The 15,517-nt window shown below is 35.1% G+C and overlaps 2 protein-coding genes and 1 long non-coding RNA gene across 7 annotated transcripts; 1 reads left to right on the top strand and 2 right to left on the bottom strand.

Moving 5' to 3' along the window:
- Positions 1 to 1,264: 1,264 nt before the first annotated feature.
- On the top strand, positions 1,265 to 5,921 carry LOC117925120 (protein ALTERED PHOSPHATE STARVATION RESPONSE 1-like). Of its 3 annotated transcripts, none has more exons than XM_034843989.1 (5): positions 1,265 to 1,357; positions 2,692 to 3,958; positions 4,309 to 4,520; positions 4,637 to 4,860; positions 4,987 to 5,921. In XM_034843989.1, the coding sequence occupies exons 2-5, from the start codon at positions 2,818 to 2,820 to the stop codon at positions 5,702 to 5,704; spliced, it is 2,295 nt and encodes a 764-aa protein (XP_034699880.1). In that variant the 5' UTR covers positions 1,265 to 1,357; positions 2,692 to 2,817; the 3' UTR covers positions 5,705 to 5,921. The 3 variants fall into 3 exon arrangements, with proteins under 3 accessions (XP_034699880.1, XP_034699881.1, XP_034699882.1); XM_034843990.1 differs by having other exon boundaries at positions 1,296 to 1,357; positions 2,381 to 3,958; XM_034843991.1 differs by lacking the exon at positions 1,265 to 1,357 and adding an exon at positions 1,705 to 2,048.
- Positions 4,174 to 5,317, bottom strand: LOC117925122. 2 transcript variants are annotated; one of them, XR_004652951.1, is made up of 4 exons: positions 5,041 to 5,317; positions 4,759 to 4,917; positions 4,532 to 4,637; positions 4,174 to 4,441 (listed from the first exon to the last, which is right to left on the bottom strand). It is a non-coding gene; the product is annotated as an uncharacterized LOC117925122 (long non-coding RNA). The 2 variants fall into 2 exon arrangements; XR_004652952.1 differs by having other exon boundaries at positions 4,759 to 4,920.
- A 423-nt stretch (positions 5,922 to 6,344) lies between the features above and the next one.
- LOC117925121 (mitochondrial outer membrane import complex protein METAXIN) lies at positions 6,345 to 14,485 on the bottom strand. 2 transcript variants are annotated; one of them, XR_004652950.1, is made up of 7 exons: positions 14,215 to 14,485; positions 11,384 to 11,718; positions 11,120 to 11,196; positions 10,951 to 11,011; positions 8,778 to 8,943; positions 6,595 to 6,988; positions 6,345 to 6,491 (listed from the first exon to the last, which is right to left on the bottom strand). XR_004652950.1 is itself a non-coding variant. In XM_034843992.1 (6 exons), exons 1-6 carry the CDS (start codon positions 14,369 to 14,371, stop codon positions 6,804 to 6,806), a joined length of 981 nt encoding a protein of 326 aa, XP_034699883.1. In that variant the 5' UTR covers positions 14,372 to 14,485; the 3' UTR covers positions 6,539 to 6,803. The 2 variants fall into 2 exon arrangements, 1 of the variants encoding a protein (XP_034699883.1); XM_034843992.1 differs by lacking the exon at positions 6,345 to 6,491 and having other exon boundaries at positions 6,539 to 6,988.
- Between the last annotated feature and the right edge of the window lie 1,032 nt (positions 14,486 to 15,517).

A 15,517-nucleotide genomic window follows, 5' to 3' on the forward strand; every position in this document is an offset into this window, starting at 1 on the left:
ATTAAAAAATAAGTTTCCTTATCAAAGATAACAAATTACAAAATTATATTTGGTTTACGGAAAGTAGTAGGAAAAAAAAATTAAAAAAACTGATTTTCTTATATTTGATTTTATTATGAAAAATATAGAAGAAAGTTAAATATAATTAAAATTATAAAATTTTTTATATATTTTAAAGTGATTTAATATGTAAGTAAGAAGAGTTAAATCCATGAAAAAAATATTTAAAGTAAAATATGAAAATAATTTATTGATTTAATTTTGTTTTTCTTTTACTCTTTCTTTTCTTCTACGTCTTCTTTCCATTCCATATGCTTTCCTTCAAATTTTAACTTTTCAATAACCAAACATAGCTTAAAGTTTTTTAAGTCTTTTCATTTATGGGTTTTGCAAATAAATTGAAATTCAACTGCCCTGTGCTATCAAGGTTAGGTTTCAATCTGATATGAGATTTTTCATATCTTGTAGGAGCAGGGTTGGAGATGGAGGTTTTGGTCATTCTAGGGTAGGAGAGATTGGAATGGCATTTATGATATTATGGTCAAGTTTGGGGCTACTTTCTAAAAGTTTCACGAGGCGTGGCTTTAAAGGGACCCGAGGTCCCTCTTTTTCTTTACAGCCCACTTTCTTTTTCATTCTTTTATGGTTCTTTATCGCATTTCCTTTCTTATTTCTCCACTATGTTTCTATTCAAATTACCAAACTCTCCTTCCCTTGCCTCCACTTTCACTATTCCTATTTCTACACTATTCACTCATGCAATTACCCTTTTATTTTTTAAAAATTAAATTAATAACAAGGATAAAATCGGGAATATAATTAATTTTATATTTAAAATCTAAAATCAAGATGTAATATTTATATAAAAAGAATAAATATGGGATTTTTTTTTCTATTGGTAGCATGTTTGTACTTATAAAAACACCAAAGGAAAAAATCATTCTAACATTTTCTAAGGTAATCTAATTCCCCATTTAATAATTTAATAAAAAATTTACTAAATGTAATTTTCTATAATTTTTTGGAATTAAAATTAAAAAAAGTATTAACACCTAGAATTCTTAATCAAAGCAAGTGATGGGCATTACAGTCATTTGGTACCAGTGGCAATCTCGAGGATAGATGAAGCATGGAGGGTATTAACTAAAGCAGTTATATTCTTATTCCTGCCTTTATTTTGTGTCTTCAACGAACCTCCGACTTTATAATCCTTTTCTTTTATTTTGTATTTTCATTTTTTTTTCTCTCTCTTGGATTTTGACCGTTGCTTTTCTCAACGTCTCTCTTCCTTCCCCTCCCTTCTCTCTCACAGTCTCACACAGTGATCAAGCTCTCGCTCTCAAACCCACTACCCCAGGTATGTTTTTCCAATGCAATTCATTATGAACTCTTTCTTTCTTTCTTTACTTCCTATTTATTTTTTCCTCTATTTTTTTTTTAAAAAAAATTGTACAGATTATTTTTTTTTTCAAATAATTATTTGAAAATTTCAACTTCTGGGTTTTTCCCCCCTAGTTTAGAAGTGGGTTTTGAGTATAATGTTCACTTGAGCTTTTTATTTTTTTGGTTTCTTTTTTAAGTTTTACTTTTTGGATTTATAGAGTTTGAATGTAATTTCTGAAATGGTTTTTCATTTTTCTGTTCATCTGAGTTCTGCAGTGTTCATGTTCATTGTAAGCTCTAGCTGAATCATTTCTTGTAAAGATATTTTCAGAACAATTCATGAACTTTTTCTAACAATTCTTTGAATTTTTCCTTCTCATTTTTCTTTTTGTGCAGTTTCTGTTGTTTAAGCAACATGGGGTTCACTATCTTCATCTTTTTATCTTATGATTTTTATTTTCATTTTTTGTTCATCAGAATTATGTTCAATTTCCCATTTCTTAATCCCCCCAATTTTTGTACGTTTGAGAATTGGATTTGAGTGCAAAAAAAGGGAAATCTTTTTTTTTTTCCAAATGGGTTTTTTGGTATCATTGAAAAATTTTGATCCTTTACCTGTTCTAGTAAACACTGAGCAGATTTCACCATGCGAAATCTGCAAAATGGTTAGTCTGTTTTTTCTTCTCTGCTTTATACCTTTCTCTTCTTTTGATGTACTTACTGAATATGATATTTTGCAAATTTGATTTCACATTTCTTTTTGTATGTGAGTCTCTTCTTCTTCTGAATGATCTTTCTTTTATTTATTTTAGTATTCTTTTTCATCTTTGCTTGCCCCTTTGAATTTTCCTTTTATTGGAATCTCCACCCTGGTTTTTTTTTTTTTACCTAAATTTATTCATTTTGAGTTGTAAACTTCACAACTTTGATCACCCATAATAATTCTTCCTTCAAATTTTCATACAAAAGTCTGATGCTTAATTTCTTTCATTTGAAGTCTTTTTGGGTTCTTCTTCAGACAGGAGGTTTCTTTCCATTTTGATGATTTTTTAGCTCCAGGGTTTTTGAGGAATTGAAGAGAAAGCTGAGAATCTCTATTTCTTTGTTCTGTTCTTGACTCCCATTTGTGACTTGCGAGCTAAGAAAAGTACCATCTTTTCAAACTTTTGTTTCCTTGCATGTAAACCTCTGGTTCTGTAACTTGAGCTGTTTTTAGCTTGATTTATGGGAATACCTTCACTGTTTTCATGTATGATAATTCCCCTTCATCAACTTCACCTCTCAAAATTCTCTGTTTATCTTCAACAGTGAGGGAAATCCTTATGAATCTGGTGGGAAATTTGCAACAAAACCCTTGTGATTTTGGTTTTGATTCAAGGCTGAAGAAGTCCTAAAAATTGGCGAGGGAAAAGAGGGCGAAAGAGGGGGAGAGCAATGGGATGTTCTACATCCAAGTTGGAAGATGAAGAGGCCATACAGCTTTGTAAGGATAGGAAGAGATTCATTAAACAGGCTGTTGAGCAAAGAGCCAGGTTTGCCTCTGGACATATTGCTTATATCCAATCCTTAAGAAGAGTTTCTGCTGCGCTTCGTGATTATATTGAAGGAGATGAGCCCCGGGTGTTCTTGTTGGATTCATACATAACCCCATCCTTCACGCCTGTAAAGAAAACAAGCTCTGGTTTCATCCCAATTTCGTCGAAATCCTTCTCTGCAACACCAATCCAATCTGAACCCAATTCATCTTTGAAAGTGAATTATCTAAGGCCAGGTGGGAACCCAGCAGTCGTGGTTGAGGAGAGGCCCCAGTCACCGGAAACTGGTAGAGTTGAAACCTACCCTCCAATGCACCATCTGGGGATTGATGGGTTTTTTGCAATGCAGTCTTCACCCATGCATTCTTCGTTCTTCTCTTATACCCCAAATGATAGACCTAATTTACCTCCTCCTTCACCTCAAACCTCTCAGTGGGATTTCTTTTGGAATCCATTTTCAACATTAGACTATTATGGGTACCCTAACAGTAGCAGCCTTGATCAGCCGGCCATGGATGATGAGATCCTGGGAATAAGGCAGGTTCGAGAAGAAGAAGGGATTCCCGACTTAGAAGAAGAAACAGAGCTAGAAGAAACTGAGAGGAAGATAGATATAAGTGAGGAAAGAGATGACATTGACATGAACTTTGTTAGAGAAGAAGTTATTGTTGAGGATGCTGATGATGAAGATGAGGATGAGGATGAGGATGAGGATGATGATGATGATGATGCAGATAGCGGGATTGAAATGGACCATGAAGTGAAAGGACTACGATCCCACGGTAGTGGGAGCATAAGATTGTCTGAAGGTCAAGGGCAAGTTGAGATTGGTAATCAAGAAACAGCAGTAAGTGATCAAAAATCCAAGGAAGAAACTCCTGGTTTTACTGTTTATGTAAACCGACGGCCAACAAGCATGGCAGAAGTTATCAAGGATCTTGAAGAGCAGTTCATGATTGTTTGCAATTCAGCAAATGAGGTCTCAGCCCTGCTGGAGGCTACCAGAGCTCAGTACGCCTCAACCTCAAATGAACTCTCGGGTGAGTATTTTACAGAAATGGCTTCTGTTCTCTGCATCAAAGCATGGAAATTGCTAGAATGATGAATAAAGCCTATCAACAATAGTTGGCTTGAAATTCCCAATTCGCAACATGACATGGAGATGTAGTCTCTACTTCATAAAAGATGAGATCTTAGAAATGAAAGACATTGTTGCTCTCATATAATTTTGATAGCAAGCTGTTCGTGATTTCACTAGTGTCAAACACAGCCATCAAATATACAAATACTCATGTATCATTGAAATGCACATACTGTTTTGTTTTAGTTCTGCTTCTTGACTATCCAAAACTTTCAGGGTATCAATTACAATATTCTTGTTTTTTTGCAGGTATGAAAATGTTGAATCCAGTAGCTTTGATTCGCTCGGCTTCATCTAGATCATCCTCATCAAGATTCTTAATGAATTCTTCAAGTTCCAGAGATGAAGGTTATGCAAGCAGTAGTGACGTCTCCGAGGAATCCTGTGTATTTTCAGGGAGTCATCAATCGACGCTGGACAGGTTATATGCTTGGGAGAAGAAACTATACGATGAAGTGAAGGTATGACTTACCATCTTCAAACCAACTCTGAAGAAAGCATGACTCCATATTCATTATATGTAGAATAGTAAGAGCAAATCAATAATCTCTCCAGTTGTAACCTTCTTTTCTAACAGTCTGGAGAAAAGATTAGGATAGCATATGAGAGGAAATGCAATCGACTCAGAAACCAGGACGTGAGAGGAGATGACCCCTCCTCCGTTGATAAAACAAGGGCAGGGATTAGAGATCTGCATACCCAGATAAAGGTTTCAATACACTCGGTTGAAGCTGTTTCAAAGAGGATAGAAGCTCTGAGGGATGAAGAGCTGCAGCCTCAACTTCTAGAATTGGTACAAGGGTAAACATCATTCAGCAGCATCCACCGTCTTCCTGGCATTTTCTTTTTGATCTTTCTCTGCTATCCAATGAAAATAGAAAATTATCATCACTCTTCTGATCATGAACATCTATACTAATCCCACAGGTTAGCTCGGATGTGGAAGGTAATGGCTGAGTGTCATCAGATTCAAAAGCGAACCTTGGATGAAGCCAAGCTCTTGCTGGCTGGAACGCCTTCTAAAATAGCAGAGGCAAAGAAGCAGGGTGCTGTATCAACAACAACTACTGAGCCACACAGGCTAGCCCGTTCAGCTGCCAATCTTGAGGCTGAACTCAGGAACTGGAAAGCATGTTTCGAGTTATGGATAACCTCTCAACGCTCCTACATGCGTGCACTAGCCGGTTGGCTCTTAAGGTGCATCAGGTCAGGCCCGGGCTCTCCTCGTAGGACCAGTGGGGCTCCTCCAATATTTGGAATTTGCACCCAATGGTCCAGGTTTCTAGATGACATCCATGAGGTTCCTGTGCTGGAAGGACTCGACTTCTTTGCGGCTGGGGTGGGCTCTCTCTACGCACAACAGTTAAGAGAAGACTCACGCCGGGCCCCAGGTGGATCAAAGAGATTCGGAGGTGGGTCTGGGGGGAGTCTGGAAGTGGTGGAGGTTGGTGGGGTAGTAGAAGAGGAGGTGATGACAGCAGAGAAAATGGCTGAAGTAGCCATCAGGGTCCTATGTGCTGGAATGTCAGTTGCAATGAGCTCACTGACAGAGTTTGCTATTGGTTCTGCCGAGGGATACGCCAACCTGGCTAAGCAATGGGATAACACCAAGTGGCCGCGAGATTCAGGTGAGGCTGGAGTGTAATTTTCTCGCGTTTTGTTAGCTAGGCTAGGTTGGGAATGTTTGTCTATGTAATTACAAAGTTATCATTTTCGTTAGAACACAGCAGCAAAGTACAGAGTAGGGTTGAAATGATATACATAGCTAATCCCCTCCTACCCTCTTGTCTGTTTTCCTGTTTCTGTTTGGTTGCTGGGAAGGCCAAGGAAAAGTGAAGAGAGAAGTAAAAACACTTCAAAACTGTAATGGTTGTTTTCTTGGCACCCAAACAGTTTACACCAGTTAAAAACCAACTCACAAGCAGTAACACAAGCACACTTTAGTGTGTGTTGTTCAACAAAGTTTCTCACAGTTGAAATAAGTTTGCGGAAACTTGAAGGACAAGGCGATATCTGACCAAAGAAACTAAGGAATTTTCACATTGCCAGTTCATTTGGATGTAAAAACCACTGAAAGTTAAAAGCCATGTAATCTGCAGTCAAAGAAATACAAGATTCTATTAAGTTTCAACAAACAATGTTGAAGAAGAGAACCAAGCGGAATCTTCAGTTTCAGACACAAACTTTCATTAATGCTCTGTTTTGCATGTAAACAAATAAATTATCGATAATCTTTCTGGAAAACCGTCATATTGAAATTTAAATTTCTAAAATAAGTCTCATGCTTTGCAAATGAACAATTAACTTAAAAATATAAACATCACAGGAGATGCCTTGTAACATACAAATACACCATTAACACAACAAACCAACTTCACGACAATAGCCACAATCAGACCTCATGTAACAGCACTGATTTAATTCGGCTCATCCTGCTCTTCAAATTAAGATAAAAATACAAAATAAGGAAACCATAGAAAATCTCTAAAAATACTCTGCACTACAAAAAAATGTCAATAAAATGTGAGAATGTACCACTTGATGGGCCCAAAATAGAGCTTGATCTATTGCACAAGAATTCTTTGATTTGTATGGATTTTTATTTTCCAAAATTTCAATGGAAAATACAGAACAAATGAGACACAAATTAGGAGAGAACAAGCTAATCCTCATGTAGGGTTCTAGCCTTGTGCCGGTAATAGGAAAGAAAGAACTGAAACTTAAACTGAAGAATGTATGCTTTGTTAATAATTGTAATCATCATCCTCATCATCAAGGTCCACTTCATTATCGCCACCACTTACACCCAGGAGAGACAGAAAAACTAGAACTGCAACCAGTTGTGTTACCAAGAAATATTTGGCCCTTCTTCTGAAAGTTTTCTCTTCCTCAGTCTTTTCCCTCTTTGGTTTACTCTTGGCTTTCGAACCTAATAAATGAAACATCAAGTTTAGACGAGTTAAAAAAAAATTGTCCACTGAAGAAAGAAAAGTGGTTACTATTAGATGGCTGGGACCACAACTCCACAAATCGGAACTTAATTCATATGACAAGGAAGCATAAATCTTTCGTACTTACTAGTTTAATAATCAGTGGCGCGGTTAAATCATGAATATATAACTCTGCCAACTAAAAAGGTAAAACTGAATATGTTCAGGTATTAATATAACATCCTGATCTGATACATGGCTTATGGATAGCAAATGCACAAGACAAGTGCAACTTGCCCATCAATCCAATGAAGAAATAAGAACTCTTTATTGACTTAATGGAAGAACAATAGATTTTACCCATGACTATTTCACATTGGCAATTGCCCCCAACAACAAATAGATCCTCATTAATTTAGTGATACCATTTCATTTTAATAAACAATTAAGGTTTCCCTTCATTCCTACTATTGATAAAACACTTTCTCAATTCCAAAGGAGATGCCCACTTGGCTACATCAGATCTTACTAGGAAAGAAGACTCAATTTCTTAAGATAAACTTGCAATATGTTCTTGTGAAGTGATAGTAAAAGGGCGTAAATGAGTCTAACAAAAAAATGATAATAAAAGAGAGTAAAAGTCAACTTTACTATTACCCACTATTGTAAGTTTTCAAGTTGAAAATTGAATGGCAGTTGCTTGTGTGATTCTTACATTTAATACATTACATTACAACATATTAAAAAGAAACACTTGATTTGCCTATTCATCAAATAGTATAATATGCTGAACTTTTACAGAAGGGCCTAAACCAACATTTTCAACAACAGAAAAGAATAAACCCAGGACAGGGAAGTGAGATGCAATATAGGGCACAAGTGCAATTTTATATGGTAAATTTGGACATTCAAACCTTTATTATATGCTCCTATATCATCAAATGTGATCTCGTATCCCAATCCAAATAACAAAAAAATAAAGATTCCAAATATTTAAAAGACACATCTAACAAAATATAATAAAATATAAATTTCAATCTACAATAAAAGATTAGAAAACAAAACGAAATTCGATGCTTAACTATCTAGTTGTAGAGAAATTTAGAAACTAGAGGATATAATAACACTTTTTTGGGTGCATGAACATTTTTCAACACAAGGTCACAAGATAACCATTTTTTCCTTCAGTTCTTCCAGGAAAAAAAAATAAAAAATAAAAGCCAAACGACATCCCCTATTCAACGTAGAGAAAAAGGGCCAAAAGGACATTGTTTTGCCTTGAGCTTAAAAAAATAAAACAGGTGCCCTCTGCCCAGGCATGGCGCCAGACTTATGGAGTTGCTGCCCCTTTGCCCTAGGTCCACCTAACATGAAAAGAGGAACTAGTTTTATTCAAGGGTCTTATACCCTTTTTTTTCAATGTCATCCCAGCAGTCATGCACATGATATCTACAGAATCCTGAGTTTGGGCCAAGATGTGGAAAAGGGCACAATAATTATTCTTCCAGCCCAGCAATATCAGCCATGCTTTTCATAAAATTCCAGAAACATTGGCTAGATTGCTGTATTAACCATCTGCCAAACCAGAATATTTCTAGCCATTATTCACAAATTGCAGTTCATTTAGGTAGGCCAAAACTAATAACTTGCAGGATCTCACTGAGATACAGAACCATGATTTGGATATATGAAGGTATGCAGTAAAGGCAGCTTTGAAACGATTCACCTCATCAAAATTGAGATGGTTAAAATGGTAAGAGATAAATTTAAACAGAGAAAGTATCTTACTCCAATTTGAAGGACCTCTTCTTGATGTTGATGATGAAGGTTCTGCTGGGAACCGTGGGACAGAAGAAGATGAAGAACCAGCTTCCATGAATTCTGTCTTAAGTTTTTCAGCATACTGCACAAGATTACTGTGCTCTAAGAGCTTGCTCCTCAACACCGATGTGTCCTATTTTGAAAAAATAAAGATGGAACTGAACAGGCTTAATATATTTCCTTATTATAAAAAACTTGGGAACTGTCAACTAAATGGAAAAAATTAAATTCCAAGGACTGATGAGTCGTCTTTATCAAAATGCAAGATCAAGTTTCCATTGAAACATGATTACTGAAGAAGAAAGAGCAGATGAAATTGTAAGAACAGGAACCATTATCCAAGAAAAATAAATTTCAAGTAAAGCATCTTTGACAACCTATGTAGCTTCTTTCCTGAGCCTCCTACAACAAAATTCCTTCAAATGACCAGCATCTAGAAAACTGTATTCCCAAGATGTTTCAAACTGGGACTAAAAATTTGTCGATGGCTTAAGATATGTCATAAAGAGACTAGAATATCTGTAATTATAGTTGACACAACAGATTTATTATGAATTCATGATGAGATAAACCTCCAAGTACCAGTTGCATCTTAATAACTGTTTACCAAGATAGCCAAGAGGGTGCTGAAAAGGATCTAAAGAAAGTGTCCAACGAGTTAATTTCATAAAGAGTATCAACAGGATGTCAGGATGACCAACTAACATTCATTCCCTTTATCTCCAGGACTGTAAATCCCTTAATGGCAACAATTCTATGCCTCTTAACTTGGTAGGAAGCTTTTATAAAGTGATTTCTCTCACTGTATCCAAATTTTGGGCTCTAATTTCACTGCTTCAGAATGTGTTCTTGAACGATCGAGGCTTAGACCTCAAATTGTTCGATCACCCTTATGTGTTTTGAGCTTCTGTTTTCATAGGAGGAAGAAAAGTTGGAAGTTAAATAATGAAGTAAAAGCACCATAGTCACTCTATCATAAAGTTATAAAAACATTGTCATTCTTTACACTGTTGAAGTTAACAAAGACGCTTCCGTAAGTGTTTAAATGGATGTCTGACACAGGAAGTATGAACACATCAATTTCCAATACAGAAGTGTCCTTATCACAGGTATTGCAGTGAAAATTTTATCATCAATTTTTTTCTTTTGAAAATATTTATCAAAATCTTCAATACTTCTGCTCTCTAATCACTATTTGAAGATATTGATTGAATCAGACATTTTTCACAGGTTTATAAAAGGGAGATCAGCTATATACCGCCCACTACTTCATCCATAAACATTAATTAAATTTAGAACTTCCATCAAAACAAAAGACTCCTTTTGCAGCCTTAGATGTTCTGTGTCAAAAATTCCAGTGATTGCTAAGCAGTATGAATCCGCACCCAAATATGACAAAACTTACATATTAGTCACTGAATGTACCTTAAAAAAGGTTTTTGTTTGATTTATTTTCCATTTTGTAGCTAGCATTGAAAACAAAAAGGACCACTTAAAACATTGCTATCATTTGTAGCTGTTTTCTTTCAGTGTGCTATGGTAACATATTACCAAACTTATAAGCTTTTGACTTTAAACTAAAGTTCAATAATCATGGAAATGGAATTAATTTGAATAAGTTTATGATGTTAAAATATTTTGAAACCATAACCATTACTTCAAATCATATAAGGATCCACAAGCACAACAAGGGTTGAACTTCAATTGTAAAATTAGTAGAATAATGGTCAACGTTTTAACAAACTTAATGGAATTATAATATTTGTATATTGCTTTCGTTGCCTATTCAAAAAAAAAAAACCTTCATGTTAGTATACATTTTCATATTATGCTGCTATCCAGCCTGAGGTGTCAAAGAATCACATAGTCCTATACTTGGCATAAACTTCTTTTTTCCGACTTAAGCAAACAATACTGTGTGAGCCAACAAATTTGCTCATACTCCTAGGAACAGTCCAAGTCATGTTGACTATTCATCCTCCTAAAAATTCCAAATCAGTTTTCACTTTGACGAATGTTGGACCATCCCACTCTCATTTAACTTCACGCATATGAAATACAACTCCAGCTAAGTCATGCATACAATAGCCCAGAACAAGTTTCCACAAAGATCACAACATTGGTACAGTCCATAACTTACAGGTAAAGCTTGAAGAGTAAAAAGGGCATGCCCAAGAAACAATGCATCCACACCACTTGGCCTGCATGGAAAGGACAGTGTAGATGGGTACAATGAAATCACATTAATATAATTTACATTATAAAATGAAAAAAAAAAAAATCTATAATAGCACATCCTGAAAAACCACCTGTTCTCAAAGAAAAAGGTTTGCTCCCCTAACCTAGTTGACAAAGCTCCATATGCGATGGTTGCTCTCCTGCGAATCTGTCCAATTAAACAAAAATAGTGTAAAACCTAAGGGAAAAGCTTCAGATCTTTGGAGCAAACTAAAGAAAGAAAAAGATACACCATTTCCTCTATCATATGCTCTTTTATTTGCATGTATAAATAATATCCCAAATATATACTTCTAAAAAAGAGGGAGAAGTAAGATCAACAGAAAACTTGAAACCTCTTCTTCTCTTCGTTCTGCATTGTCTTTTGTTATCCCAAGTAGCTGTTTCACAGCATGGATCTGCTTGAAGTATAAAATATTTCCTATTGGCCATGGGAGATCAGAATAATAGATCTTCTTAGCAGAACTTCCATCAGAGCATACCCAGAGTTCATACATGATTGCCTCTTCCAGCCAGGTGCTGATCATCACCTTCATGGATAACCATTCTGGGATAGCATGAAGTTGAGAGTCCAAATCAATAATACCATCCTCCTTTAAACTTTCAAGAACCCCACCCTTCTCATTGTTATAGGCCACATAAGCACCAGACTCAATGTAAGGAATTTGATCTGATATTAGAAACCATGAAACCCATCATGATGATTGTATATTAGCTTAGATAAATAGAATACGATTATCAACTATTCTATACATAGTAAACTACCATGGTCACAAAACTAGCATAAATGCATATTAGCTTAGATAAATAGAATAGGATTATCAACTTTTCCATACATAATAAAGTACCATGGTCATAAACTAGCATAAATGCATGCGGGAGCAATCAAAACAATTAATAAAACAGAGCATGGTAAATTGCACTCCTGAGCAATCACAGCAATCAATGAATGCAATTAATGAGCAGACCATGGTGAAGAGATTACTGGTAATCTTTCCAGTCATATAACATTGAGGACCAATTTAGCTATTTCCTTAGTAAAAATCAAGATGACTGTACAAGAACTATCCATCATTTTTAAGGGTGTGCGTATCTAATCAACAAAGCCTTAACCACCAAACTGGGGAAGCCAACATGTTTTCGTCTGCCATTCTGTTCCATCCACACTAGCATGTGTAATTCTGGTTCTCTGAGTTCATTGTGCGCACAGACAGTAAAATGTACTGTGAGCAGGAGATGATCATGCTTAGATTTCATTAGTTGCTTGGGTTCTTCGGGTGTTTGAAGGTATGAACCTGTGGGATCATATTTTTTCTTTTGTTCCTTTTCTTTTTGGTCCCTGTGTTGCTGCAATTTGCACATTTGGGTTGCCCCACTGTGGCATCTTCAATACATTTTACACATGATTTTCTCTGGCATATTTGCTGCAACTTCTATTAAAAGAATTCACAGGATTTCCTCTGGCATATTGAGGGATTTGAAGGGCAAGTATGTCGCATCTGCTTCCATTTACTTTCTGAAACCTGCTTGCTTTTTATTTTAGAGTTTGAACTACTGACAAATTTTCCTCAGGTCAACCTAGTCAAAAGTATTGCCAGCTTCTGTACATACCATGCTGGATCCAAAATTTACTATGTAACTATTGAAATTGGATTGATCTCATTAAAACCAAGGAACAGAATACCAATCCATCATCTACATCAATGTTTTGAAATTACTGAAATATCAACATGACATTGATCAAATACAAATATTGGTCTAGAAATGTTAGAAATTAGTAGCAAGAAATGGAAAATTTAGCATACAAAGGAAATGGAAATTTGAATATTTGTAGCTATTGAAGACATCAACACATTATTGACTAAAAAAAAAAGAGAGAGACAACAACACATCAATGGATATTCAAGACTGTCAAACCTACACATTATAAGTTTCCTCACACTCCACCAAATGGATCATCAACTGGAGGAACATCACTTAATTCTAGGAGTTGTCAGCTGTACCCCACCATGCTCTTCAATGGGATGCACCTTAGATCATTCATATTTCAATACTAGAGACCATCTACAATTCCATTACAGTCGACACGTAATTTTGGATCTTCCTGACAGGAAATACTCACTGGCTCTTTCTTTGATAAATATTCCAAAGTTACAGGATTGATGTGCTTGATTTCTTGTTAAGATAAAAGATCAACAGACACATGAGATGTTGACCAAGGCTTATCAAACTAGTGTGTTCCTAGTAGAGTCCCATTGACATAGTTCTACAAAAAAATAATCCATTTAACAGCAGCAGGGGGAATGTTACTCTCAATTAGTCTAGGACCAACCAAATGCAGCCTCTAAAACCTAAATTTGGAATAAAATCAAGAAAGATTGTCTTCAGCAACAAGGAGAAATGATGCAAATTTTTCCTTTCAAAGAAATTGAATTCTTTTTTCATGCACTGCAAGATTTCTCCTGAAAAAGCCTTCTCTAAGCTTCGACCCTATACAAATATTAAATATTTGCATCCCAATGATCCCATGACAAAAAAGTAAGAGATTCCTCAAACTCAGTTAAATTAGGATATCATAGTCAAGAAAGAAAACAAGCATGCAAGGAAAAATCTTAAGAACCAATTCATGTTTAGGTAAGTTTCAGGAGTGTCCCTCCCTCATTTTTTTTCCCTGAGAACCAAAAAGACCCGGAAGCAATAAAGATCACACATTCCGTGAACAAGCCGAGAAACTAAAGGTGATTTCTAAAAACCAACCAAGAATCAAAAGGACTTCATCTCTCTTCACATGCATACCAGATTACACAGAAATTGAAACCAAGAAACTGGTCCAACACATTGTATACAAGTGATTGGTTTTTAAGTAAGTTTCAGCATTCTCCTTCCTTATTTTTCGCCAAAAAAAGGGACAGACCTTGAAGCAGAAAAATGGCACAAACCCACATTTTGATAAATCAATTGCATTCACCAAAAATAAACCAAGAACCACAACGACAATCACTTCTGCACACGAAATCCGACCATTCAAAGGAGTTTACCAGAATCAAAACAATAATCATTTCCCTTCACATGCATGTAAACTTGTACAACGATCAAAATCTTGGAAACCAAGAAACCCAATCCAACTTCAAATTCAGCAGAAAAAGGAGATTGGAATTGAGAATACCAGAATCAGGATGAATGAGATTGAAACTCAGATCAAAGGGAACTTGAGCGAATCTGAGGTAGATGTAAACAGGCAAGCAAGAAGGGCAAGCTGTTGGGAGGCCAAAGCACGGCTTCCTTGCAACAAGAGTGAGTTTCTGGTTGTCCAGTTCATCCATTAGTGGAGAAGATTGAGCTCTGAAAACCCCTTCGGTTGAGAGAGCTAGGGTTTATGAGGTTTCAGAGAGGGTGTAGGGAGAGGAGGGTGGAGATGGAAACCGAGGAGCTGGGCTCAGAAGCTTCTGAAGATGGGCCTTGATGGGCTATTTGTATGCAATAATATTTTGTCTCGCCCCAAATGCTTTTTCGTTGTAATTTTCCTGGTAATCACGTGTCTTGTCTTGTAGAATTGTAAATTTTATTCTCATTAAAAAATTAGTTTTAGTTATTTAAATATAATAGAAAAATATTTTACTAATTCAATTTATTAATTATATAAATTATTTTAGAAACATTTGCAAGATATTTCTTATAAGAAAAGCAAACTAATACATAAAAAAAAAGTAATTTACCTTCATTGATTTAAAGTTATGATACGGTCATATTTGGATCGACTTCTAATAAATCATTAGCTTTTTTTTTAAGTTCAAGAAGTGTTTCTATGTTCGGCTAATTTTATTTTAAAAACTTATAGTTAAAAATTAATTTAATACGAAAGTTGGGAAAATAGGAAAATGTTACTCTTGTAGAAACCTCATTGTGACCTATTAAGAAGTTCTTTCAGCCTTATTTGAAATAGTCTCCTATGTTTTTGCTTTAGCTATAAATTGAAGGTAAAGTTATGATATTGGTATCGTAAAAGTTTTATTAAATATAAAAAAGCTTCTTATATAAGTCAAATAAGAGTTTTTACAAAAAAAACAATATTTTCCTAACTTCCATACTAAACTAAGGTGGTGTTTGTTTTTTTTACTTAATTCTAAATAGAACTTTAATGCTTAATAGTGTTAAATATTAGGTTGCTTGTTTCTGTAGTATTTTATTTCTATTAAGTATTAAAAAGTAAAAAAAAATCAATATGTTATTTTTTCTATTTAGAAAAAGCTACATATTTTGGTTTTTTCTATTTAGTAAAAAGTTTATAATAAGTAATGAAAAAGTAGAAAAACAAACAACCTAAATTCTAAAACTAAATTGCTTTCAGCAAAAATCTAAAAAAACAAACACCACCTAAGTCATAAACTTTTTGAACAACATTAACCACCAAATAGACTTAGAAGCGTTTATTGAGGTTAAAAAAATAAGAATTTTTTACTTTTTCATAA

This window comes from Vitis riparia, chromosome 11, assembly GCF_004353265.1.
Source record: "Vitis riparia cultivar Riparia Gloire de Montpellier isolate 1030 chromosome 11, EGFV_Vit.rip_1.0, whole genome shotgun sequence".
Lineage (NCBI taxonomy): Eukaryota > Viridiplantae > Streptophyta > Magnoliopsida > Vitales > Vitaceae > Vitis > Vitis riparia.